Source organism: Cupressus sempervirens, chromosome 3 (assembly GCF_028749045.1).
Source record: "Cupressus sempervirens isolate cs-2001-9-10 chromosome 3, ASM2874904v1, whole genome shotgun sequence".
In the NCBI taxonomy this organism is placed as follows: Eukaryota; Viridiplantae; Streptophyta; class Pinopsida; order Cupressales; family Cupressaceae; genus Cupressus; species Cupressus sempervirens.
Genome location: NC_143120.1, coordinates 738057800 through 738085363, shown reverse-complemented (window position 1 = coordinate 738085363; position 27564 = coordinate 738057800). Strand labels below are relative to the sequence as shown.

Genomic DNA, 27564 nt, shown 5'->3' with positions numbered 1-27564 from the left:
AGGCCACTATGGTGAGTATTATTACTACAGTTTTCCTTTCCTTAACCAACCATTTTTACAATTGTGATCATATTTTATTTCACTTCTACCTTCTCTATTTTCTTGAGTCTAATGTGAAGGATGTTAGTGAATGCAAGAGGTTGGGTAAGAAGGTGGCTATTTTGCAGAAGGTTTTCATGTTTAGAATTTACAACTTTTACTTTGCTTTGTCTCCTCATAGGGCTATTATGGTCCAAGATGCTTCCTCCTCACTGTCCCTTACCATGTGTAGCATAGTGGACTTACATGGGAAAAAGAAAGGGCTGAAATACCAAAATATTCACACACCTCTCAATAAGCCTCCCTTGTTAAAAGACCAATAATTGATCCCAAAGTCAATATAGTAGATTTAGAGGTTCAAGGAGTGATGCAAACATAGGATAAAGGAAGCTATGAGAGGAAATTATGGGATGGATAATGAGACTACTAAGTGTGAAATAAAATGCTAGGTTCAACAAAGTGTCGACCCATGTTTCTATGAACCTTAAAATGGACAACCTAAATGAGACCCTAGAAGAACATGAAGAATATAGCAAGCAAGTTTCATCTATGAAAATTGCATCCCACACTCACTCCCCTCAAAATAAAAGGTAAAGATTTGATTGTAGGGCATGACATTGTGGAGGATCCCAACAAGCTGGGTTTCTACGACTAGTGCGCCACTAATGGAAAGGAGAACAAAAAAAAATGAATTAGTACAACAAATTTTTAATAAAAAATTTAAGAAACTCCCACACTTTGAAATTAAAGTCATGCATTCTTTGGTGTTGATGGTCTTCCTTCTATAATAACACAAGGAGGAAGCCCAGGATCAATGAGATGACAACACAAAAAAATCATTTTAGTTCCTTGCTAATGGCTAAACAAAGATATTGTTTCCAGACCCAAGGAACAAAAGAAATGTTGATGCATTTTCCTAGTTTTATGCAATGGAATTCTTGTAGGTCTCATTTCTACTACTTGAGTAGGAATATATGCCTATTGTTATTTGGTTATGCCCTATGTTGTGTTTAAAAATTATATCACATAAACTTTGTTGTGATTTTGGATAATGGTGGGACTTTACTTGACAGTTGTACTTTAATCATAATACTTGTTAACTATTATTACTATAGAGCTAGGATAAGTGTTCTTTATAGAGAAGAAAAGGAATTAACATAAGACTTTTACTTTTACTTTTTTTTTTGATAAGTTATTGGTGAGGACTAGTTGATCTAATTTCTTGTTGGACTATTTTTTTCACTATGATCTATTGTTGATGTTTAAATTCTTCCTTGTTCTTTCTTTCCATAGAGTTGGTTACTTGATGTAGATCTAATGGAGAGTTATCCTACTTCTTTGGTTGAGATGTGTTGCTTCCTAGTATATCATCTGACTAATGTACAATAAGAAAGAGAGAAGTCTATTGGATAAGTATGTCTCCCTTCTAAGCTCCTTGATTGTAATTCTATTGTATATGGCTTCAATCGGGTAAACCTTATGTCTAACACATTGTAATGAAATTGTCTTGGCATACCTCCATTGGAATAAAGATATATTTGGTTATTCTTCCATCTTTTGGATGTGCTTTCATGTGTAATTCTAGTAGGATGGTTGGTTAGTGCTTCCTTGTTTCTTTTGGAACTCAATGTTAATGTTGGTATGTAAGTGACCTTAGTATGTAGTTGATATTAGTCTGTATTATTGCGTTGAAGGTCTTGTTTCTATTTGGATTAGTCCAATTGTTTTAATTTCTTATTTATCAAAATTATTAAATAATCACAAAATTAAATTAAAAATTGCCACAAACATACATAGTGAAAATGGAGGAAATGTTGATTGTCTAAATCTTTTTATTCAACTATTCCTTTGTTTTTAAGTTGATCAAGCCTAAAAAAAATTGTTAATGAAGGGTAATCCCTTGTATTATTTTCAAATTGAATAAATGATATTGCTTTACTATGCTAGGTATCATTCTGTAATTTTTTTATTTGTTGAAGTAATTGAAGATTTATTGTTTTCTATAGTTGTATTTTACAAACTAAAACCCTAAAGTCTACTTGGGAAAATGTCACTATATTGTTTGGGTGATCATAGTTATTTTTATATCCTTGAACTCTCATTTATTGTAATATTATGATTAGATTTGATATTATACATAGGGGATGCTTGTCCTTTCATATGATCATGTTAGAAACTAAGATATTGTTGTTTGTGAGACTCTAATTTTAAAAACAAATTATTTTATATTGATTCTTGAATAGTATGGTCATACCTTGGGATTATTCTTCTAAGGTGTAGGGTTTAGGTGGTAAATTAAAATGCTCTCAAAGATTGCACTAGAAATCATATACTTGAGCACAAGATTAAACATTTTTAAAAATTAGGTGAGGATCATTCCCCAAATAAATTTGGTGAGCTTAATACTCTTTAACTCTAAAGTCTCAATGGTAACTTGTGAACCTATCATGTGAGAGGTCTTGGTTGAAATTCACTTAACACATAAAAATAATTAATTACAACAAAAAAATAATAATACTAAGAGATAATTCTCCATAATAATAAGATATCAAAAGTTTTCTCTCATTAAATCTTAAAATATAAATTGAAAGGATATCACAAGAATTTGGATGTAAAAATGCAAATGGAAAAGAACAAAATGAAAAGTAAAAATAAAATAGAAGATGAGCATATATCATAGGTAAAATCCAAATTCAACTAAATGCTAGTACAAATTGTCAAAGGGGAAACACTTTTATTAAATAGGTTAAACCTATTATCAATTGTCCACACCTATACCTACTTTTCTATTTATTGTTCATAAGATGAGGCTGATTTGGCCTTCTATTGACCTTCAATTTACAAAAAAAGTGTATCATATATTGAAGATTTAAATATCCAAGCAAGCAAGCCAATGAGAATCAGTAGGCATTGGAACTTTGACCCCTAAGATTCAATCTCAAAGTCAATCCCTCAATCCTGTTGAACAAGAATTTAATAAAAAGAAATCTTATTAGAAAATGATATTCAAAAATGACACAAAATGTTTAATTAAAGCTACTGTGCAATGACATTTCTTAAATTTTCTATCTAAAAAGAAAAAATAAACGAGCGTACTCACAGTAAGAGTATTTTTTCACAATTTCCTGCAATACAAAGGTGGGGAACTTTAGTAACCACCTTCAATTTAACCCAATCAATACATTTAGCTATGAGCTTCTCTAAGTATTTGATAAATCAATACATATTCTCGAAGTCAGCTTCTTGAAGGATCAACTAAGGGCTGTTGTTGTTTCATTGTCTCAAAAACCCTATTTTTTCGCAAAACATCTTTGCTCTTGTTTCATTCTCTGAGAAATCTGTGAAAAATCTAACTATTGCAGTCACTGATTATTAATCTCCTATCATAAATGATTATTAAACTACTGAAAATAAATTCCCAGTTAATATCGAAAAATAACACAACTGCAACTTCACTTATAAAATAGAGAAAGAAATGTGCAACACACTGAACACAATATTTTCAAACAAATTGTCCCTGGAAAAACCCCTAAGGGAAAACTAGTTCTACAGATGAGAAATTATATTAAACTTCAGCAAATCAAGAGATACAAAATTCCTTGCCTCTCACTAGCAGAACTCTAACAACCTCCTAATTGATCCCGCTGATATTCCCCACTACTATTTCCGTGTTAACACTGCACCCTTGCTAACACTGCAAGACTATTTGCTAACACTGCAAACGTTTCTCCAAACTTCTTATTCTCCAAATGCCCCCTAGACCCCCTTTTATACTACTCTCATTGGTAAACCAATGGCCAAGATTGATTTACAATCGACGATGGAGATATAAAACAACTTACCAACCCTAACAAAATTGGTTTCTAGTTGCTTCTAAAAGAAGTCAATTATTTAATAAATAATTTTCCTTGCTCTAACAAATTTGTTAGCAAAAACAATTAGATACTAAATAATAGCATATGGATAAACAACTGTCCAAGCTAACAAAACTAACACTCCCTCTTAGCGAGGAAGCTGTTCTGTAGGACACCTAACTTATCTCTGAAGAAGATAAAATTTTCCTTCCCCAATGCCTTAGTAAGAATATCTGCTACCTACTCCTCTGTAGGTATGTATTGTAGCTAAACAACTCCCCTTTGTACACAATCTCTAATGAAGTGATATCTGATATCTATATGTTTAGACCTATCATGAAACACTGGATTCCTAGACAACTTGATGCAACTCTGATTGTCACAATGTATCACAGTAGTCTCAACCTTCTGACCAAACAAGGCTACTAACAACTTCCGAAGCCATATAGCTTCACATGTCACCATGCTAGCTGCTATGTATTTTGCTTTTGTTGAACTTAGAGCCATAGACTTTTGCTTCCTGCTGAACCAAGATACAACTCGTGATCCCAAGCTGAAACAACACCCTGAACTGCTCCTTTTGTCTATTGTACTTCTTGAACAATCTGCATTAGTATAGCCTATCAACCTAATACCTTCACCTTGAACATATCTGATCCCATACTTGACTGTACCACAAAAGTAATGTAGCACATGCTTAGTCGCTATCTAATGCATTCTCTTTGGTTCAACCATGAACTGACTAAGAGAATTAACTGAAAATGCTATATCTGGCCTAGTGTTGACCAAATACATAAGTGAACCAATCAACTATCTATATAAAGTGGGATCTACATCCTTCTCCTTAGTTGTATCTACCTTCCTCCAATTCGTGATCATGGGTGTAGACATGGCTTTGAAATCCTCCATCCCAAATTTCTTCAAGATTTCAATGCAATATTTCCCTTGACCAAGGAAAATCTCCCCATCTGTCTACCACACTTCCATGCCTAGAAAGTAGTGCATAAGTCCTAAATCCTTCATCTCGAACTCTTCTGCAAGGTTCCTCTTGCAATCCACTATGAGCCCTAGTGAACCTGTAAGAAATAGGTCATCCACATAAAGAACAAGAATGAGAATCTCACTGCCAACCACCAAGTAGTAGAGGTTAGCATCTACTTCACTCTTCAGAAAGCCCATTTTTTGCAAGTATGTATCAATGCGCTCATACCACACTCTAGGAGCCTTCTTGAGTCCATACAATGTTTTCTTCAATCTACAGACGTGGGTCTCTTTGTTGTGTGCTACAAAGCCCTCTGGTTGTTCTATGTATACCTTCTCCTTCAACTCACCATTAAGGAATGTTGTCTTGACATCCATTTGATGGATTTGCCATCCCATCTGTGCTGCAAGTGAGATTATAGCTCATATAGAAGTATACCTTGCAACAGGAGCAAATGTCTCCTCATAGTCTATTCCCTCCTTCTGAGAGAAACCCTTTGCCATGAACCTCGCCTTGTATTTCTTGATGCTACCATCTACACCGTGCTTTATCTTATAGATCCAGCATGATCCAACTACAGCCCTATCTGTTGGTCTAGGTACTACCTCCCACACATCATTCTGCAATATTGAAGAATATTCCTCAACCATAGCATCTCACCATACCTGATGTTCTACAGCTTCCTGATAGCTAGAAGGCTCACTATCTACCAACTAACTAACTAATGCCACATAGTCATTGAACTTGGCTAGTTGTCTTCGCTGTCTAGTACTCTTCCTAGGAGCTCCCACAAACTCCTGAGTATCCCTTTGTGTATCTGAAACCACATGGTTCCCACTACCAACTGTAGAGGATGAAATGTCAACCTCTAAGTCTTCTAGATGCATTTCCTATTGTACATGTTGCTCCATACTCTGTGAATCTTCACTAACTAAGTCTACTCTCATACTGGTAACTGTACTTGAGCTTTGTTGCTCTTGACTTGGTCTTGGAGCTTCTGTTGGCCGCTCACTTTGATCATCTGCTAGCAAATCTCTAGATCTCCTGAATGCCTTGTCCTCCATGAACTTGACATCCCGTCTGACAATAATTCTTTTAGTCCCTAGAATGAAAATCCTATATTCCTTTGAGGTCTCACTGTACCCAACAAAGTACCCCCTCTCTACAGTCTGATCTAACTTTGTACATGTATCTCCAAGAATATGGCAATATGCCAAACTCTCGAATATCTTGAAGTGACTAACATCTAGCTTCTTCCCTGTGAAAGCCTCCTCTGGTGTCATCTTCCCTAGTACCTTGTGTGGAACTCTATTATGAATGTAGACTATTGTATTACACACCTCTGCCCATAAGTAACGGGGCATATCTTGGTCATGTAGCATAGCTCTTGCTGCCTCTGATATAGAACAGTTCTTCCTCTCAACAACTCCATTCTGTTGTGGATTGTAAGGAACAATCCATTCTCTCTTGATTCCTTCTCTGGTGTAGAACTCCTGGAAGACATTTCTTTTGTACTCACCTCTATTGTCTGACCGAAGAACCTTTATCTTCTTTCCTATCGAGTTCTCCACAAGAGCCTTGAACTCTTAGAATCGACTGAAAACCTCATCCTTAGTGTTCAAGAAGTATATCCAGGTCTTTCTAGAGAAATCATCAATAAAAGTAACATAGTACTCATATCCTTTGAGAGATTTTGTTGAAATCGGTCAACAAACATCTGAATGTACTAGATCAAGAACACCCTTAGATCTGGTGTCACTCCTTGGAAAAGATGCTTTCACAAACTTCCCCAACACACATCCCTTACATAAATCGTCATGCTCTATGCTCACCTCTGAAACACTTATCACCATCTCACAAAGCAATCTAAGTGTTCCATGATGCATATGGCCCATCCTCCTATGCCATAGCTCTCCAAGATCTCTAGGATTACTGTTGCTCATAAGTGCCTTAGGAGTATCAAACTGCAATCTATAAAGGCAACCACTCCTAACTCCAATAGTTATAGGTGATTTCCAATCCTTGTGCTTAATCAACACATTTGTCCCTCTAAAGACTACATTATAACCCCCTATCCTAAAGAACAGATACAGAAATCAAATTCATACCTAAGCCTGGCACATATAACACATCATGAAGTGGGATTATCTTTCCATTCTCCCTCTAAAACTAAACAGTCCCTTTCCCAACAGGGTTGAGTTTGGACAAGTTTCCCATAGAAATCTGGATATTGGTGTCCTCCTCCTTGTAACTGGAGAAGTACTCTCGAACTCCTGTCATATGAAATAATGCCCCACTATCTATATACCAAACACACTGTGAGGTTGAGCTAACCATACAAGCTTTGAGTGCAAACTCATCTTCCATTCTACTAGAGAGTTCTTCTGCACTTGCTGAAGCTGCCACTTGCTTTTTACCCTTCTTCCTCTCTGTGAAATCACTGACATAGTGGTCAAACTCGTGACATTCAAAGCACTTGACCTTAGAAAGGTCCTTCTTCTTCTTCTCACTTTGTGAATTTGATGCTTTGCTAGATCCCTTCTTTTCTTTCCCTTTACCCGCTAGGGAAACGTTCTCTTGTTCCACCTCATTTTTCTAACTCTTATTGGTCCCATTCACAAGACTTAGTCTAAACTCCTCCTGAGTGAAATCAGTCCATAGTTGATCCCAACTCGGTAAAGTATCTCGTCCATTGACAACTTGAACAAAGACACTCCATTGTTTAGTAAACCCATTTAGCACTATTCTCACTAGCTCATCATCATTAGGGCTATCTCCAATAGCTGTTAACTCATCCTTGACAAGTCTGAGCCTAGTGAGGTAACTTGTGATGTCTTCTCCCTGATTCATTTGGGTATTCTTTAGCTTCTCTCTGAGAATCAACTTCCTGTTAGTGGTAGCATTCTTGTATAGATTCAGAATGGCATCCCACATCTTCTTCGCCATATCTAGCTCTGCGATATGTGGAACAATATGATCCTTGACACCATCAAGGATAATCCTCCTTGCTTTGGCATCATCCTTCATATATGTTACAAGCTGTGTTGCATCCGTTGGTATAGGTGCAACACTGGTAGCATAATCTTTGATACCATTCTCTTCCAACAATAAAGAAATTTTGGCCTTCCAGACATTAAAATTTGAGGCACCAACCAATCTATCTTGATCTCTCAACCTAGTTGAAGCCATCTCAAGGGTTTAAAGCAATAATAAATCTAAAGAGATCAAAATTTCTTTCCTAGGGAAAAACTCTTCTACCCTTAACAATGCTCTGATACCATATGAAAAATTTAACTATTGCAATCACTGATTATTAATCTCCTATCATAAATGATTATTAAACTGTTGAAAATAAATTCCCAGCCAATATCGAAAAATAACACAACTGCAACTTCACTTATAAAATACAGAAAGAAATGCGCAACACACTGAACACAATATTTTTGGACAAATTGTCCTTGGAAAAACCCCTAAGGGAAAACTAGTTCTACAGATGAGAAATTATATTAAACTTTAGCAAATCAAGAGATACAAAATTCCTTGCCTCTCACTGGCAGAACTCTGACAATCTCCTAATTTATCTCGCTGATATTCCCCACTGCTATTCCCACGCTAACACTGCGCCCTTGCTAACACTACAAGACTATTTGCTAACACTGCAAACATTTCTCCAAACTTTTTGTTCTCCAAATGCCCCCTAGACCCCCTTTTATACTACTTTCATTGGTAAACCAATGGCCAAGATTGATTTACAATCGATGGTGGAGATATAAAACAACTTACCAACCCTAACAAAATTGGTTTCTAGTTGCTTCTAAAAGAAGTCAATTATTTAATAAATAATTATACTTGCTCTAACCAATTTGTTAGCAAAAGAAATTAGATACTAAATAATAGCATATGGACAAATAGCTGTCCAAGCTAACAAAACTAACAAAACCCTAGATAACTGAATACAAGAACTAATAATTATATTCCAAGACATCTTGTTGTGATCCAAATTTTGGTCTGTCAAAACGGAAAGAAAGAAGAAAAGAAAAACATTTTCAATGTAACGAGCCCTAACTAAGAATTTTTTTCTTAACCAAATGCCCCACGGCAGATTCCGAACTCCAGTCCAAATTTCTAGAAAGGAAAAGAAAATGTAAAAACTTGAAAGATTATTCAAAGCTTAACACTAAACAACACACCACTACTTTGTTGGAGGTTTGAAATGGCCATGTTGCAGATGTCTAGCCAAGGTCATTGGCGTAGCGATGTCAATCTTATTCAAAATGTAAACATGTGTCCATAGAAGGCAAATACGTTTCTGTTCCACTGGAACGAGGCTCTCAACCACCTTAAGCACCGCATTATCAAGCTTCTCAAATTTATCTCCAGCTGAGTTATGTTAGAAATAGTCAAAAACCCATGCCAGTCAAACCCAGATCAACTTCTATTATAATCACTACAAATTTTCTTGCTAAAAGGATATGGATGTTGTCCTCTAGAATAGGTCATACAACTCTATAAAATCCACATCTCCTTGTGGACTAAGTCTTACAGCTCATGCAGCCATCCACTTTTCAAAAGCCTAGAATTTTCCTCTACTGGTTTTATAGCTGGAATCCTCTATTTATAGAGGTTATGTAATTGGTTGTTAGTGTGCAGCCAGATCAATGAAATAATTTTGTTATCTTCTTTCACCATGTTTCTTTATAGTTTTAATTTTCAATATGGTATCAGAGCAAGGTTTAGCCAGGTTCAGCTAGAGATTCATTTAGAAGTTCATCTAGAAATATTGCTAGAGGGTTTTGTTGAAGGAAAATATATTGCTGGAAATGGTTTGTTTGCAAGGCTAAATTTTTTTTGGAGTGATATTTGGTTGCAGGGCTGTTATGCTACTGGAATATTGCTAGACTTGTTTGAAGGTTGATTTTTTTGCTAACATGGGTTCTTCAAATGAAGTTTTGCCTATCTTTGATGGAAGTGGTTTTGCAGATTGGAAGATTGCAGTCAAGAATGCTCTAAGAGAGAAGGCTTTATGGATGTTAGTAAATAAAGAAATTGGGGAACCTCAACAAACTGATAGAGAAAAGGAGTTGTGGAAATACAAGTTGGAGCAAGCTAGAGAAGATATGTTGTTGTCAAATGAAAAGAAAGGCTGATCATTGAAGTCAATGTTTGCAATATGAAGATCACAATAGTGATGGTTGTAGCAAGAGGTGTACTATCGATTGTACCCGACACTTCAAAATTTTTTACTATATTGATGAACCATGTATCTGGAAAATATTCTTAGGGAACTACCGAGCATAGCGGCTGGGTACCCATGTGACTTGGTAGATGGATTATTTTTCATATGGACTCAATATTAGTATGCTAGAGAAAAGTTTAGAATTGGTTTACCTATCATTGGATCAATGGTTTTGTGAAGTTTGAAGGGTTTGTGGTAATCCAAAACTACTTGTTTAAGTAATTCTATTTAACGGTTTGTGGTAAGCCAAAATCACTTATTTAGGTGAAAAACCTAAAAGTCTTGAAGGGTTTGTGGTAAACAAAAATCACTTGTTTGGGTGAAAGATCCTAAAGGATTTTTTTTTCGAAGAGTTTGTGGTAAGTTAAAACCACTTAACAAGAAAAATGAATTTTTCATAGTGATAGTGATAGGGGAAACTAAAAATTTCTATGTTGTAAATGGGTACTTCAAAAGGCTTAATGCCGGGATCTATCATGTTTAAATTTCTTATTGTAATTTCTCCCATTGAAAGAGTCTTTAGTGGTAGAAATTAAGGGAGGATGTTAGAAATAGTCAAAAACCCATGCCAGTCAAATCCACATCAGCTTCTGTTATAATCACTACAGATTTTCTTGCTAAAAGGATATGGATGTTGTCCTCCAGAATAGGTCATACAACTCTATAAAATCCACATCTCCTTGTGGACTAAGTCTTACAGCTCATGCAGCCATCCACTTGTCAAAAGCCTAGAATTTTCCTCTACTGCTTTTATAGCTGGAATCCTCTATTTATAGAAGTTATGTAATTGGTTGTTAGTGTGCAGCCAGATCAATGAAATAATTTTGTTATCTGCTGTCACTATGTTTCTTTATAGTTTTAATTTTCAATAAATTATGGAATCCCAATTTTCCCACGATGGGAAGCCAAGTTGCAAGTAAAGAAACTGGAGAAGCTCTTGAAACCAATATCTTCCCGTCTCCTGTGGCCTTTATAAACCACACTACAATCTCGAACACAGGTTGAGCAATCCTATCCGAGCGATAGTTATCCTTTACATGCTTCACAAATTCTGCATCTTCACAAAATACCTTGAGTGCACCTTCGAGCAATGCTCCTTTGCAGTGCTTAATAAGATTGAAAATCAGCTTTAGAGTTGAGAAATCACGAGAATCCACACATGTTTTGAACTCCTGCAAAACCACACGCCCGCATACCTCCTGGACATTTCTATTTATATCTTTCTGTAACACCTTCTTTACATATTTCTCCACTATTTCTCGATTTCCCGATAAACTCAAGTCCCCTCTTTCAATAAGAGACACCATTTCTTGGATACTCTTCTCCACAAAGCCTATCTGATTGTGGTCCTCCTCCCTACGAAGCCTCGCTGTTGAATCTGGTGAAAATCTCGGACTCAATCTCTCACAAGAGACTACTCTCCGAATATGGAATTCTTCCTCAACACTCCAACGAACTGTTTCCAGGTACCGCAGACATTTGTCGACGCAATCACCGGCGGACATTTGAGAAGCAACTGAGAGAATAGTCAGGCATTCCATAATACTGGGAAAATCTACATGCACGTCATACATGATTTCGATGCATTTCAAGTAGTGATGAAAGTTATGAGTAGTAGTTACCGATATTTCTATATATATATGCGGTTCCCTTCGATTGGAAAGCATTCTTTCAAAACACTTGATCCTTTTGAGAATCTGAGAATGGAGATAGACTGGGTTTCTCCCGTAGACTTTCTCATCTGGACCTTTCAAGAACAGTTTTACATCAGCGGGGCCCTCAGTTATGAATAGAAACCGACCTTCTTCCATTGGAGATCCCTGCCTATCGATAAGCTAAGCAGCAGGAGTGTCTTTCTCAATACAGATTTTCTGCAACCCGGTCAATCTTCCCTCTGAATAGAAACCGAGCTTCTTCCATTGGAGATCCCTGCCTATCGATAAACTAAGCAGCAGATTTTCTGCAAACCGGTCAAGGCTCCCTCTCACGCTCGATACCTAATTTCAGTGGACTCCCTATGTCTACAGCTTTTAAAGATTTCCCTTGTTTTGGAGAGAGTCATGAATCACTTATTAAGCTTCCATTTCACACTAGATACCTAATTTCAGTTGACTTCCTATATCTACAGCTTTTAAAGAGAAAGATTTCCCTTGCTTTGGAGAGAGAGTCATAAACCACTTAGTAAGCTTCCCTCTCACGCTAGATACCTAATTTCAGTTGACTTCATATGTCTACAGCATTTAAAGAGAAAGATTTTGGTTGCTTTGGAGAGAGAGTCATGAACCACTTTGTAGAAAGATTTCCCTTGCTTTGGAGAGAGTTGTGAACCATTTAGTAGAAAGATTTCCCTTGCTTTGGAGAGAGAGTCATGAACCACTTAGTAATGATAACATACCTTCTCTACCCACCACTTTGATCAGTCTTCCTTCTCATAACCTTACTTGGAAATTACAAACTACTTTGTTTTGTATTCTTCTGACAGGTGTGTGATGTCTCCTTTAATACCCATAAAGTCTCATGACAACATTCTTTCCTTGCCACTTTCTTGTCCAATCTCTCATTTCCTTTTCCATAGCCAATGTCTAAGCCAGCCTTGAAACAACATGCTCCCTCCATTCTAATCTTCTTAAATTTCCAATAACATATTTGGTAGGACACGGCTATCCTGACCTAAAATAGAGTGCATGTGAGCTGGCAATCAAGATAAATGAAGAAAACAATTTGATTTTCTATCACCATAGGGAAGAGGGACCATTAGTTCTCACCACTATTGATCCCTCTATCCTATGCATTTCCCTCCAACACCACACCAATTTTATTATTAGGAACCTTTTTTTATCAATTTATTGAGATTCATTGTGCCCTTCCTATATTAAGAAAATAAATTTATTTAAATTCATTTTAGTATTGAAAAACTATATGTGTATGTATAAAAAATTATTGTAAAATATTATTATTAGTATTATTTATTTAGATATTACTATATTCTATTATAATATAAATACATAATAAAAAATATTTTATTTTTGTATAATTTGACATTATAACTAAAATAATTGTTTTTGATTAAGTTAAGCAGCAAGAGGGTGTTGGCCCATGGTACAAACAACTCACACTATACTGCTAAATGTGATTAACAGTCTCAAGTGCCAAATCCAAGATCACCAAGGATCTACAATATTAACTTACCTCCATTAATGACAGAGGTTAGAGAAAAACACACCTTGGGACAAGCCCCCAAATAGCTGTGAAACAAAACCAAAAACAAGAACCAAGGACTTGGATGAGCCCTTTAAAACTTCTAGCATTCATCCAAACACAAAACCAATGGTTTGGAAGTGCCCTTTAAAACTTCCAGCGTACCTCCAAACATAGGACAACTAGGACTAGGAAGTAGTAGGTCCTTTTAACATTAGCACATGAACAACAAAACAAGGCAGCAAGCTGTCTGCCTTTTCTTCTCTGAATCAGAGATCTGGACCCATCTTGGCCCAATTCTTAGGCCAACACCTTCAAAGATCTTCCAACTCACAGTAGTCTCCTTTCCCACCTCAATAGTGAAAGGGTCCCCCATAGTAGAAACATAGCAATGGAAGATCAAAACAACAAAGTTTGGAAGATGGAACCTCCAACACCCCACCTATCAGCAACACCAACCAAGAAATTGTCCCCCTCACTAGGAGTCTCCCACAACTCACACCAGCTCTCCACCTCGATAGGAGATAGCTTCACCTCCATAGAAGCCATGCAAGTAGGAGCAGAGACACAAATCTAAGCCCACCACCACTATAACAACATTTTTCTCATAATGAGAGGACAAAGGGGAGTCCTCCCACCAACGGTTCAAATATCAAGGTTAGGAAGGTGGAACTACCAACCCTCCAACCTATCAAAAGTAGCAACCTTGACAATGTCTCCCACACTACAAGTCACCTCCACCCCTAGCAACTCACAAAATATCTCCACCTCGATAGGAGATAGCTTCACCTCCATAGAAGCCCTGCGAGACAAAGTAGAGACAAAAAACCAAGCCCAACACCTCTATAACCACATTTTGTTCATAGTGAGAGGACAAAGAATAGCCCTCCTAGCCAAGAACCAACCACCCACTAGTGTGGAACCCAAGTATGGTTTACCAGCATTAGGACACAAGAGCCTAATGCATGAAACTGGTAGTGTCCAAGAGAAGCCAGCCACATAAGCCTCTACAACCTAAGATTGCCCCAACAATAGCAACCTATCCTAATATCCAGCAAATGGAGGGGGAGAGGAAACCTTCCAACCCGGCCATTACCAACATAACAGCAAGGAGAGTCATGCAGATAGTAAATCTCCACACTAGCACTTGGGAAGACAAAGGATCTAAAAGCCTTGATCCAAAAAAATTCATTCCAAGGTAAGATGAGCCAAAGAGAATGAGATCCTTGGACCAAGCCTTGGAACCCCAAGCTCCCACCTTTGCCCATGTTACCATCACAACCAGCTATGCATCTGGGGGAACAACTCTCACCCCAAAAACATAGAAGGCCAGATCTAGCTTTCTCAAAAACCAGAAAACAACCCTCTGAAGAAAGTTGTCCTCAACCAGGAGCAACACCCAGAAGGAAACCATCAACATTGTCACCAATAGGAAAGGTACCAAATACCCAACCTCGATCCTTGCATATCATTCTCAGAAAAAGGCCAAAGCCAAGAGGAGTTCCACCCCAAAGGAAAAAACTCAAAGTTGGACTACACCACACATGAGCAATCTGACCCCATGTTTTCTAACCAACAACAAGAGAGCGCTGAGACAACAAGACCACCGGATCCAACCAGGAAAAGTCCTCCAAAAGCCCACAAAACTCAATTCCCTTAACACCAAGCTTTGCATCATCCTCATCTTCATCACTCCCTTCTTCCTCTCCAATCTCAGACGCCCCTGCAGTCCATCCACGTCTACAGGGAACCCTCCATTTGAAAACTCTAGGCCCGCTCTCTTTCCCGCTCATTCTCCTTGACATTATAACTAAAATAATTTTTAATACTTCTTTAAATTGAAATTAAAAAAGAAAACCTTAATAAATTAATAATTGTGAAATAAGAAAATTAAATAATAAAAAATAATCTAATTTTATTAGTTAAATAAGATGATTCTAAGAAAAATATGTTTAGTTAGACCAAAAAAGAATTGAAGTTACATTCATTTTCATATTTTTAATATTATTTAAAGATAAGTTTATATTATAAAATAATTTACATAATTATTGTAGTTATTATAATGATAATTTTTACTTACTACAAATATTTAAATTAAATTTTTTGACTATTCAAATAAAAATAAAATGAATTGAGAAATATAAAATAGTTTAGAAATTCTTAGATAGTTACAATAAAATAAAACTATCACTAAATAGATTAAAGATATAATATTATTTTTAAATTTATTTAATATATCAATAATGATGCATAATAATAATCATTTAATTATGCAAGAGTTTATAACACGTAAATTGTGAGCCTCAGGGATCTTGGGTTCGAATCTACTTGCATTTAATAAATAATAATAATAATCTTTTAATTATTAGACACAAGTCTTGATTCGTGATTTTAATATAATGAATAAATTATCAATGGTATATTTAGTCTAATTCTATTTGTGTTCAATTATTAGCTATGAGAAATCATTATAGAGTTATTTAATTATTCACTTTTTAGCCAAATCCTCCATTTCATTATAAAAAAGGTATCATGTTGCTATTTTTTCTTTTTAGGAGGTGACTAATGAATTGGAAACATATCCTCTTCCCTTCAAGATATTATTTATCATATACTCATACTTCCTTTGTCTAGTTGATTCATTCTACTTAGTCTCTAAGATTATGAAATTTTGGGCACATTTGTTGGCTTGTATGTAATGGTGGAGAAAGATTGATAAGTTCAATAAGAAAGATCTATTGTAGAGATAGTTAATTGTAATATTTTCTTTTATGATGTCTTAATTGACCACTTGTATTAGATGAGAACATTCAATAGATTCATATATGTTATCTATGAGTAGAATCATTATCTTCATTTTAGACATTTCATATGTTGATGCTAGGTACTTTTCATCCTCTTCTTTCTTTTTATTTCCCTATTTACAATTTTTAATGGTACAACATTCAATTACAACATTTTTTTACATCTTTTGATATAGGATTACAAGACTATATTGTCTAAAAGATGAATGTTGAAATATTCATCCTCTAACTTTAGATAGCATCAAATGAGTGTAATGGATACATCTCGCCAATCAGGAACTAAGTTTGTCTAGGATGAAAATTATGACATGTAGTTCAACCTAGAGACCTTCTATAATGAATGTATTGTTGGATTTGACAATTGTATATTATTAATTACTAATATTAGATTTGGTTTATTATCTAGGGGTGAACCCACAATATTGGGTTACGCTTTTTTAGAGGAAGAAATTCCTCCAAAATTGTTCAACAATGAATTTTCCATTTCTTAGTTTCAATAGAAAGTATTTTTGATGTTTTGATCAAAATAATTTTGTTTCTATTGAAACTATTTGTGCCATATAGTTTCTGTCAAAACTACCAAGTCCAATCAGGGTTTGTTGACCTCGGTCTTGGACTTGCTAGTTTTGATCAAAACTAGTTAATAAAGTTTTGATTGAAACTAGTAAAAAAATGAAATTTGCAAATGTTGTCACTGTGACCCCACATGTCATTTTTGATAGTGGGGCTACAGTTTCGATCGAAAGTGCAAAGAGATGCATCTGAAACTATCAAACTTTGAAAAAGGAATGATTTTCCCATTTTTTTACCCATTTCAAAGGGTTTCAACTTAATTTTATATGTTTCTAAATTTTCATTTTATATATGTTTTTTTATGTATGTATATTTATCATGTATGTAAATATATGTATAATATTATATATATATGGACATGTGTATATGTATATATACATACACACACACACACACACACTATATATATATATATATATATATATATATATATATATATATATATATATATATATATATATATATATATATATACATACATACATATGCATGCACATACATATGTACATGTATATGTGTATATGTGCATATATGCATGTATGTATACATACATATTGTGGATATACACATACATTTAAATTTTTAATGTACACATGTGAACTTTTAATATATTAAAATTTAAGTTCATTTATGTGTGTGCGTGTGTGTGTGTGTGTTTCAATCTTCAACTTAACCCTAATAATAATATCAATGAACTAACCCTAACATTAGTTCCAATGGGTTAGGTCATGATATGAACCCTAATATAAAATTCACCTTGATCCTCACCTTAATCTTAAGTCTAACTAAACCTTGACTAAAACCTAATCTAAAAATTAAATATAACCACAATCCTAACCATAAATGTCATGTAACAAAATGCTAACCCTCATATAAATTTAATCATAATATTAACTCTAAACATTATATATTTACCCTAGAATTGACCTTGATTCTAACCATAACCATAAAATCTAAATCATAACCATAATCCTACTTGTTTAATATTAGTCATGTAGGCTACACCATAACCATAATTATAACTATTTTTCTAACTTTAGTATGACCCAAAACATAAACATGTAAACCTAAAGTTATATCATTTTAACTCAAAAGTTATCCCTAAATCCAACCATGATGTGAAGACTAACTATAAATGTTTATAGCACGATCCTCACATCTTAACCCTAAGAAACCCTAATATGAATCCTACCTAAAATATTTAATCTATTTACACTAACTCTAAAAATTTAATACTAAAGATCCCTAAACATTACATTAACCCTAACATTGATCATGATTCTAAGGATATATTTCTAAATCCTAACCACAATCCTAACTTTAAGCCTAACCATGTAACTATAACCATAACATAAACCTTAATCCTAATACTAAACCCTAACCCTAATTATATTGACTTACTCAACATTTAATATTAAATCCTAAACCTAATCATAATTCTACTTGTAACATTAATGTAAGTCTCACACTAATATTAAACACTAATGATCTAACTATATAAACATAATTATAACTCTAACCCTAACTCTAACCATACTAGCTTACTTAACATAGAGTACTATATCTAAACATACACTCCTAACCCTAGCCCTAAATATTTTCCTAACCCTAACTTAATAAAAATTTACCATGATTAAACCTTGATAATGACCCTAAACTCAATCTTAATATTAAACAATAACCCTAGAATTAACCCTAGAACCATAATATAAACCATTATAATGATATAACATTAACCTTGAATTCCAACCCTAATCAAATTAATTTGTGTTATGAGTCATGATGTAGCAAGAACAATATGTACTACTAATTTTATAACTCTAAACCTAACTATAACTCTAATAATATGTCTTAACCTAACCCTAATATTTTAACTTTAAGCCTAAACCTAAAATTAATTCTAAACCTAACCCTAACTCTAACTCTGACCATAGTCCTACTTATTTCCCTAGTAACCTTAGCCATGATCGTGACAATATATACCTATTAAATTATATAGTGAATCTAGTTCTATATTTAACCTAGTTATGTGTGAGGTAGTTTACCCATGTGATCTAGACTCTATCTAGACTTAATTGAAAGAATTTTATGAAGTTGTCACACACACACATGATGTAAAAACTAACAAAGAATTAAAATAATGGTTAGGGTTCTAGGGTGAGTATTTACGTTACTTGATTAGAAGAAAATTTGGACTATATTTAAGCTTCTAAAGATAGGGTTTTGATTACACTTTTCATGGAGTTTAGATTAGGGTTTTATTAGGGTTCATTTTATGCTTTTATTGGGTAAATTTTAAGCTTAAATATTAGGGTAAACACACACACACACACACACACACACACACACACACACACACACACACATTTATGGACGCATACAACATTCAAATTTGACACTCTTAGGAAGTAAAACACACAATGTAAACATGTATGTATGTTATCTTCATTTCATGTTTACAAAATTCTATGTACATGTACATAACATATGTCTATTTCATGTTTAAACACGTATTATTTAATTGCATGTTTACAAAATTCTAGTTTATTAAATGTCATCAAGTACAATAAATTTCAAGTTTATTAAATGTCATATTTTAATTTAGGATGTACAAAATACACATGTGGTACTATATCTTATGCTCATTTCATGTTTACACATATTATATGTTTAATTTCATATTTATGATTTTTTTTTTTTTTTAAATGTCATTATACAATAAGTTTCAAGTTTATTAAAAATGTCATATTAAAATTAAAATTTTAGGCTTACACATTATATACACATGCATACTACATACATTAACCTCCACATGGTAGATCAACAATCTCCTACCTCCCTCGAGTAGCAACCTCATATGCCTCCTTGAGCAATAGCCTGTCCCCCTCTAGTAGTACCCTATGCCCACAAATCAAGCCCAACATGCTCTATGGCCACATTAACCAAGATATTCATAGACTTCATGAATCCTTGGCTAATGGCACATTCTCTAGTGTTTATATTAGTACCCATCAGACCATCTTATGAAGCCTCACATATATTGTTTAACTATGGAGATTAATTTTATTAAGGAGTTGGGGCAAAGACTGAGAATAAATGAAAGAGAAAGAGTGAAAGGAGATGGGAATGAGAGAGAGAGAGAGAGAGAGAGAGAGAGAGAGAGAGAGAGAGAGAGAGAGGAATTCAAGGTTAAGGTTTATGGATTTCAATTATACGGCTAGGGGTTTAGGTCAAACAAATTTGAGCTGTGTGTGTGTGTGTGAGAGAGAGAGAGAGAGAGAGGGGGGGGGGGGGGGGGGGGGTTAATGAGGAGGTGAGAGAAATTATTTTGAGAATAGAACTTATAGATAAATAGTTATGTAGGGTTTTAAAAAGAGAAAGAGAGAGAAAGGAAGAGATATGGATAAATGAGTAATCGAAGGATATAGGTAGAGAGGTAGGGAGAATAGAAAGAAGGTTAGGAGAGATAGTGTAAGGGAGAAATAAAGAAAATACATTATGGGGTAAAAAGCACAAAATTGGGGATATTAGAACTTAAATTGTTCAAATTTGATGATAGATAATGGACATTTGTGTTTAGAATTTGAAGATGATGTAAACTAATGAAATTTGTACAATTTGATGAAGTTTATGCTTGAAATTTTCATTTTCTTTAAATGGATTGAAAATTTTATTATTTAATTAATTTTTAAAGTCTATTTCTAATTTTTTTCATAAATGCTGAAAATATAGAGTTTCATTCCCACCAAACAAATATATGCAATTTATCATATTTTTGTCTGATTTTTTAATATGTTATAGTTGACATGTATACCTAGAGGACAAAAGAAAAATTGATTTTGGACTTATATCTTTCGAGTCATAAGTCTTTAAAGTCAAACTTATCATAAATTGACAGTTTTTTTTTCACCAAACTTTTTCTATCAAATATACATAATTTTTTTTTTTATAATAAGATATTCTTGAAGATGACTCTCTCTTCTAGAGGTACACATAAATTTTTTATTTTTTGTATAGACATCTTATTGAATCTAAAATTACCTCATTTTAATATTTTAAAATTACCTAATTTTAATATTTTAAAATTATAACATATTATAAATACTCAAAATAGTTAAAAATTTATATGACCATAATCACGACTCCGAGATCTACAAAAGGGTATTTTTACTTTTTGAAAAAACTTAATTTTGTATGGAGAAACCAGCCTTAAAAGTGAAAAATTTGGAGAAATTGAATTTTTTGCTTGTGTGGCTGCCAATTAGGATGACACATAGATAGTTACGATTGAAACACTTTTGGTCATAACCCCTATTAGCCGAAGAAACCCACTAGTAGTTACTTTGGCAGTTTCATATTAAAAAAGTGTTTTTTATTTCAATTTATAGTAAGTATATAGTAAATTGTGAAATATAAAGGAGTATTTTCAAAAATAAATATTTTTTGAAGCTGTATTTATTAATTGTTTCAATGACAATTACAAAGGATCATCAATAAGGTATTGAAACTTACTGAATTATATTTCTAGTGGAATCTAAATTAAAATATATTCCTATAGATAAAAGTATTAAATGGGTAATAAAAAGGCTAGATCAAGGAAATATGATAGAATGAGAGATCACAAAATGAAAGGTCATAAAAAATGTAATCAAAACCAACATACTCAAGTTCATGAAGAACATGAGATTCATGAAAAGGACTAGATTCATGAAGAGGATTAGATTCAAGAAGATGAACAAATTGGTAGTTCTACTGATAGAAATGTATTATTAGGTGTAGGAAATTTGATGGATTTGGATGAGGACCTACATTTTAGTCAAATTCCATCTACACATATGGTAAAAGAGAACACTATTAAAAATCATTGCTAAAACATGTGGGATGAATATTTCAAAAATAAAAGTATTTTTGAAAAGGCACAAGTATTTGTCAAGTTATTTAGCAGAAAAGATATGAGGCCTATTTTGGAGTTATTTGGTGTTGATAACAGGAAAACCATGTGCATAATGTTAATAAAACAATAGTTGAAAATTTGCAAATTGCTTATAACAAAACTGGCAATACAACTCGAGGAGGAGATTTGAGCACTACATGTAGAGTGTTGTTGACTACTATATCTAGTAGAAAGTTGACACATAGAAAGAATGTATGCACAATTTCTAATTTACTACATATATCTAGAAGAACTATTCAAAGATACATTAGGATCAGAAATATGCTAGAAATCCTCCTTTTGAAGATGCTAGCATTGATATTGACATTCATGATCCTATATATTTAGCTAATTATTAGCATGTTTCTGATTTAGTTATGGTAGGTTTGTGGCACATGTATCTATATATACATACATGTATGTTCATTAAAATAAACTTATATATTTAGAACTTTATAAACACATTTATTTTTATGTACATGTAGGAGATATTGTTTCTATCCAAAGCCTTAGCAGATAATGCAGAAAATGTGGACTACTATCTTCTAAGATGCAACAAAGAAAAACACAAGTTGCTAGAAGAAACTATAGATGCTAATGGAAAGTCATGTCCAATTCAATCAGTTTTTGATAAAGGAACATATTATCAACAAGAAAGGATAATTGATAGTGATATTGAATTTATTGAGTATATGCCTAGAGAAAAAAGTTTACATTATAGTAACCATGTTATAGCAACAAAGTTGCAACTTGATGCAATAAAACATAGAAGAAGACGTTGTAGAAATCAAAAGTGGAAATTGTCTATTGAAGAACATGAGAAGATTCTAGAGATAATAAAAAATAGAGAGGATCCTAACAATACAATGTTTGTGGAGCTCTTGTTCAGCTATTTGTACTTATTTTCTATATAGATCTCATACTTTCATATTTACTACATATAGATGATTTTAGATATATTTTTTATAAATCTGTATACATTGGATCATGGATCTTGGATATATGCTAGAAATTATGAACATGTTTTGTTATTTATATTTTTTGTATGGTTTGATGTATATATGTATTTTGGAAGATATTATTTATCCCCTTAAGACAACCCTTTAATACATTCCCTTAAGACATCCTCTTAGGACCTCCCCTTAAGAAAACCACTTAAGACATCCCCTTAGGACCTCCCCTTAAGAAAACTACTTAATCCATCCCATTCGGACCTCCCCTTAAGAACAGCTCTTAGGACCATTCAATGATTAAATTCTTGTGTCTATTCTTTAGTGTACATTCTTTATGTTTTTTATGTATTCTTTACTAATTAAATTCATTCTTATCTATTCTATAGCATGTATTACATTATTTATTTTTGTATGTATTATTTAATGTATTCAATGTGTTCTTATATGTATTAAATTACGGGATTAAATGTAGTAACACATGTGAACATAAATAGAAACATAACATGTACATTTACAGAATAACACATCTATGAAATATAAATATGAGTAGTGAAAACATATGAATATGAATATTGAAAACATGCATACATTCATTGTATATGAAATAAAAATATGAATATTGAAAGCATACATACGTTCAACATGAATATGTGTAGCATGTGAACATAAACATGAACATAACATGTACATCTACAAAATAACACATCTATGAAATAATGTACCCACGTAAAATGTATCCAAAATACCATATAAAATGTCTCCAAAATACCACATCAAATGTATCCAAATAACATAAACAACATCGAGGCCTCCATATCAAATGAATCTAGATAACATAAAAAAACATTAAGATCTCCATATTAAAAATATCCAAATAACATATATATATATAGACATATTAAATAAGACAAGATCAACTACATCCCCCTCCTGATCCATGACCCCAAAAGGCTCTATGTTCTAGGTCTAAACCCTATAACAAATGAAAGAAAATTCTTATAAAATTATGTACACACAGTATATCACATGTATATATCAAATATATATAAATTTTAACATACCTTTGACTCATGTTGCATAGGATCTGTTGGGGTTTGGAGATTGCCAAAATGCAACATACTATCACTAAGACCCTATAGAACACACATGTATGTACACAAGTTAGATTGAATCAAGAATATATGTATGTCTCTAGGTACATGTATTTAAGCTCAAGTGTGTTAAACTTATAAGTATAAATTATAGTAATAAATAAATTTAAACATATAAATATATTTAGTGTAGCATCATGTAATGCTCTGCCAATCTGACTAATATCTTAATCATGTAGTGATAAAATAGCTTGGTCCAAGTCAATGGCCTCATGTAAAAGCATTAAGGTCAATAGACATTGTCGTACTATGGGGGCCTAAGTATGTGATGAGGGAGCATCCAACATGTTTTAAAACTTTTGACATTTATATCCCCATGGAAGAATTTGGAAGTTGGAAATTTGACCATTATAGGACCATGATAGAGACAAGGCGAGATTATGGGATTATAAGATTTTTGAATATGCCATTTTATGGCATTGTGTGGGCGCATCAAATATTTAAGTCAATTATTGGATTTCATAATAATCGATATGTTTTGTATTATTTGGTTTTAATAATGGTGCCAAAAATCAATAATTGTATGGAGAATGGTTACGTGGAGTCGGTTCATGTAAGAAGTTGAATTGCACTACGAACTTCACTTACTGAGAGGCCAAGAATCAGTTTTGCTACTATTTTTCTTTTGTATAGGAAAAGCCAAGAATCCATTTTGTGTTTGATGACATAACCAATAACTATACATGGGAAGATTGGTGGTTGTTTTTATGACTCGAAAGAAACCCAATATGTTAGGAAGTGGCTAATATTATTAGTAAAAGGAAGTCGATACTGATTTAAAATGTCATTAGTCATAGGAGGAGGATTGGTCTTCCCTTTTTATGATAGAATGCTGCCAATGTGAGGAAACGACATAGTAGCTCGATACAAAAACAAACGGGTGTTTGGGTGTTTCTATTTTTAGGAGAACCCAATATTGGCTGTGGGTGATGAAGCCAATAGCATGGTAGAAGATTGGGTTTTCATCGATTATTTTGGGAGGCCCGAGGTATAAGAGGTGATCGGTTTTTACTTTGAATGGGGGTTGAAATGGCAGAAATCCTGATATTTTTCAAGGAGCCGATCATATGGAATAGGAACAATTTTGTATAGTGTTGATGAAGACCACATTTTAGTTTGGGGTCGTTAGCTTCTCTACATTGTTGATATGAAGAATGAATGATCAAGTCTCTTAGAGAAATATTTATGCAAGAGCTCAATGTGGGTTTTGGATATTGATTCGGTTAGAAACTGAATTTAGCTTACATTGTGTTGAACCCAATCATGGTGTAGTTTGTTGTGCACTTGAATGAATAAAGATTTGGAAATTTTTAGTGTTTGAAGATATTTTTGATTTTCTTCTACTCTATGAGTGACTGAAGTAAGTCATTTCTTTGGGTCCATTGTTATGTCATGTCCCAATATGCGATTATAGTGTCTTCAAGAATGGTTTGTCTGGTGTTTCACTATAAGTGAATACAAAATTAATGCCAGTTAGTTGTGTTTACATCAGATTGGTATCAAAGCCAACAAAAGATCTGGCTGTTTGGTGTTGTGGGTTGTTGTGTTATTGTAGATTACAGGTTCTAGATTCTTGTGATCATCATGGTTGAAAACTTTGAGCAAAGGGAAAAAGATTTGTAGTGACATTTTGTGTTTCGAATCAAATGCAAATGCAAATGCAAGAGCAAGGTATGTAAACTTGTTGTGGAGAATAATGCATTGGATAACATAGCATCTATTGAGATGGTTGAGAATTTAAATCTTCGAAGAATAGCTCATGAAGCATCTTATTGATTATTTGGTCTAAATGATGATCAATGGGTAGATGTTCTTGAAAAGCATATGTTCCATTTAATATTGGGATTTACCATGATATTGTTGAGTGTGATATTGTGCCATTAAGGGATTGTCATATGATTTTGGGTCAAGCATGGCAATTAGACAAGGAAGCCATATATTATGGTAGAGAAAATTCCTACTCTTTTGAGAAAGATGGAAGCAAGATGTTGTTAATCCCACTACCAGATGATGATGAATCTTGGCTAAGCAAGCGAAGTCTAGGTTTGGTGGAACAAATCAACTTTCTTCTGCATGAAGCAGTAGAGAAAGAAATTGCATAGGAAGTGCAAGAATGTTTGGTTGGAGACACTGAAGTTTTGGAACAACTAGAGAGTGTCCAAACTCTAAAACTTGAAGAAAATATGTAGCAAGAAGACTTGGGAGAACTAGAGGAGATTCAAGATCTCATCATAGATGAAATAGAGTCAAAGTGTGAAGAAAATGAGCAAATTGAAGCAGCAGTGGAGTGTCCTTTGGATACTCATAGTGAGGATATAATGACAGCCTTAACAGTTGATAAGTAGAGTTGTCAAGAAGCATGGCATGATGAAGAAGTTCAGATTGTATTACCTAATTTAGTCTCAAGAAACAAGACCATAGTACAATTGGTAAGTGCCCATGAGCAGGCTAAAGCTATTATGTTCTTTCCAGCTATGTAGAGTTGGCATGCAGAAGACATGGAATTGGTAGCAATAGGTATACAAAAAGAACTCAATGCCATTAAGAATGAGTTGATACACAATGGAGGTAATGTTACATTTTGGGTAGGTTATCCAAAAGTGCAAGCTAAATTGTTTGGTGATAGGATGCAATCAAATTTCTTGCCATTCTTCCACATCTTTGTTGCATAGTCATGGCACAACAAAGAGCAACAGGTGAATCATTTGTCACTTCTAGCAGAATGCAAGCCTAGGGTGAAGATAAAGAAGTTTACAGTCTCATGGCACTTGCAAGTTCATTTATTCAAGCTGAGAGTTAAAATGAAGCCTTCAGTTCTTGTCCCTATCATTTCCAAGGGACTTGGAAACTTTTGCATTATGGAGAGTTTGATGTGGGAGCATCCAGCATGTTTTAAAACTTTTAACATTTATCTCCCAATGGAAGAATTTGGAAGTTGGCAATTTGACCATTACAAGACCATGACAGACATAAAGCAAGATTATAGGATTATAAGATTTTTGGATATGTCATTTTATGGCATTGTGTGGGCATATCAAATATTTAAGTCAATTATTGGATTTCATAATAACCGATATGTTTTGTATTATTTGGTTTTAATAATGGTACCGAAAATCAATAATTGTATGGAGAATGGTTATGTGGATTTGGTTCATGTAAGAAGCCAAATTGCGCTCTGAAATTCACTTATCATGAGACTAAGAATTGGTTTTGCTACTATTTTTCTTTTGTATAGAAAAACCCAACAATCAATTTTGTGTTTCATGATATAACCAATAACTATACATGGGAAGATTGGTAGTTATTTTTTTGACTGGTAAGAAACCTGATATGTTAGGAATGTTGGAATATTTAATGCAGTGTTGACGTTTGCCCCTAGAGCCAAACGCTCACCTACCCCCCTAACGTCCAGAACAGACAGAAAAATTAATATGGATAGGTGAGGTTTTCAAATTTTGAAAAGAGGGGGGAAAAGGAATGTTTATTCATTCATTCATTCAGTCAGATTATTTAGAGTTTCAATTCAGCATAGCAAAGAAAAGGAAGAAGAAGAAAGTGGTCAGCAGATCCACTTGTTGCAGAGACAGAAGGAAGTATGTTTAGTGTCTCTAGTTGCACGTGACTCCTCTGTTCATTCTGTGAGTTGGTTGTTGTTTTGTTTTGTCCTGTTGAAGCAGTGATTGCTCCAAGCACCTTTGTATGTAGCCATTAAAATTGCAATTTTAAAAGTTTATTGAAGTTTGAAGTATTATTAGTTTAGGGTTATTTTAGGTTTTTTTGGCTGAAGTCGAATGCTCCCAAATTTTGTAATAGTTTAATGAAAGATTGAATAGAAAGAAAT

The 27564-nt window shown here is 33.8% G+C and overlaps 1 protein-coding gene across 1 annotated transcript; it reads right to left on the bottom strand.

The window, feature by feature from the left end:
- Window positions 1–9067: 9067 nt before the first annotated feature.
- On the bottom strand, window positions 9068–11922 carry LOC149568916 (BTB/POZ domain-containing protein At3g05675-like). Its single transcript, XM_089816805.1, has 2 exons — window positions 10989–11922; window positions 9068–9264 (listed from the first exon to the last, which is right to left on the bottom strand). Exons 1-2 carry the CDS (start codon window positions 11920–11922, stop codon window positions 9068–9070), a joined length of 1131 nt encoding a protein of 376 aa, XP_089672931.1.
- Window positions 11923–27564: the final 15642 nt, after the last annotated feature.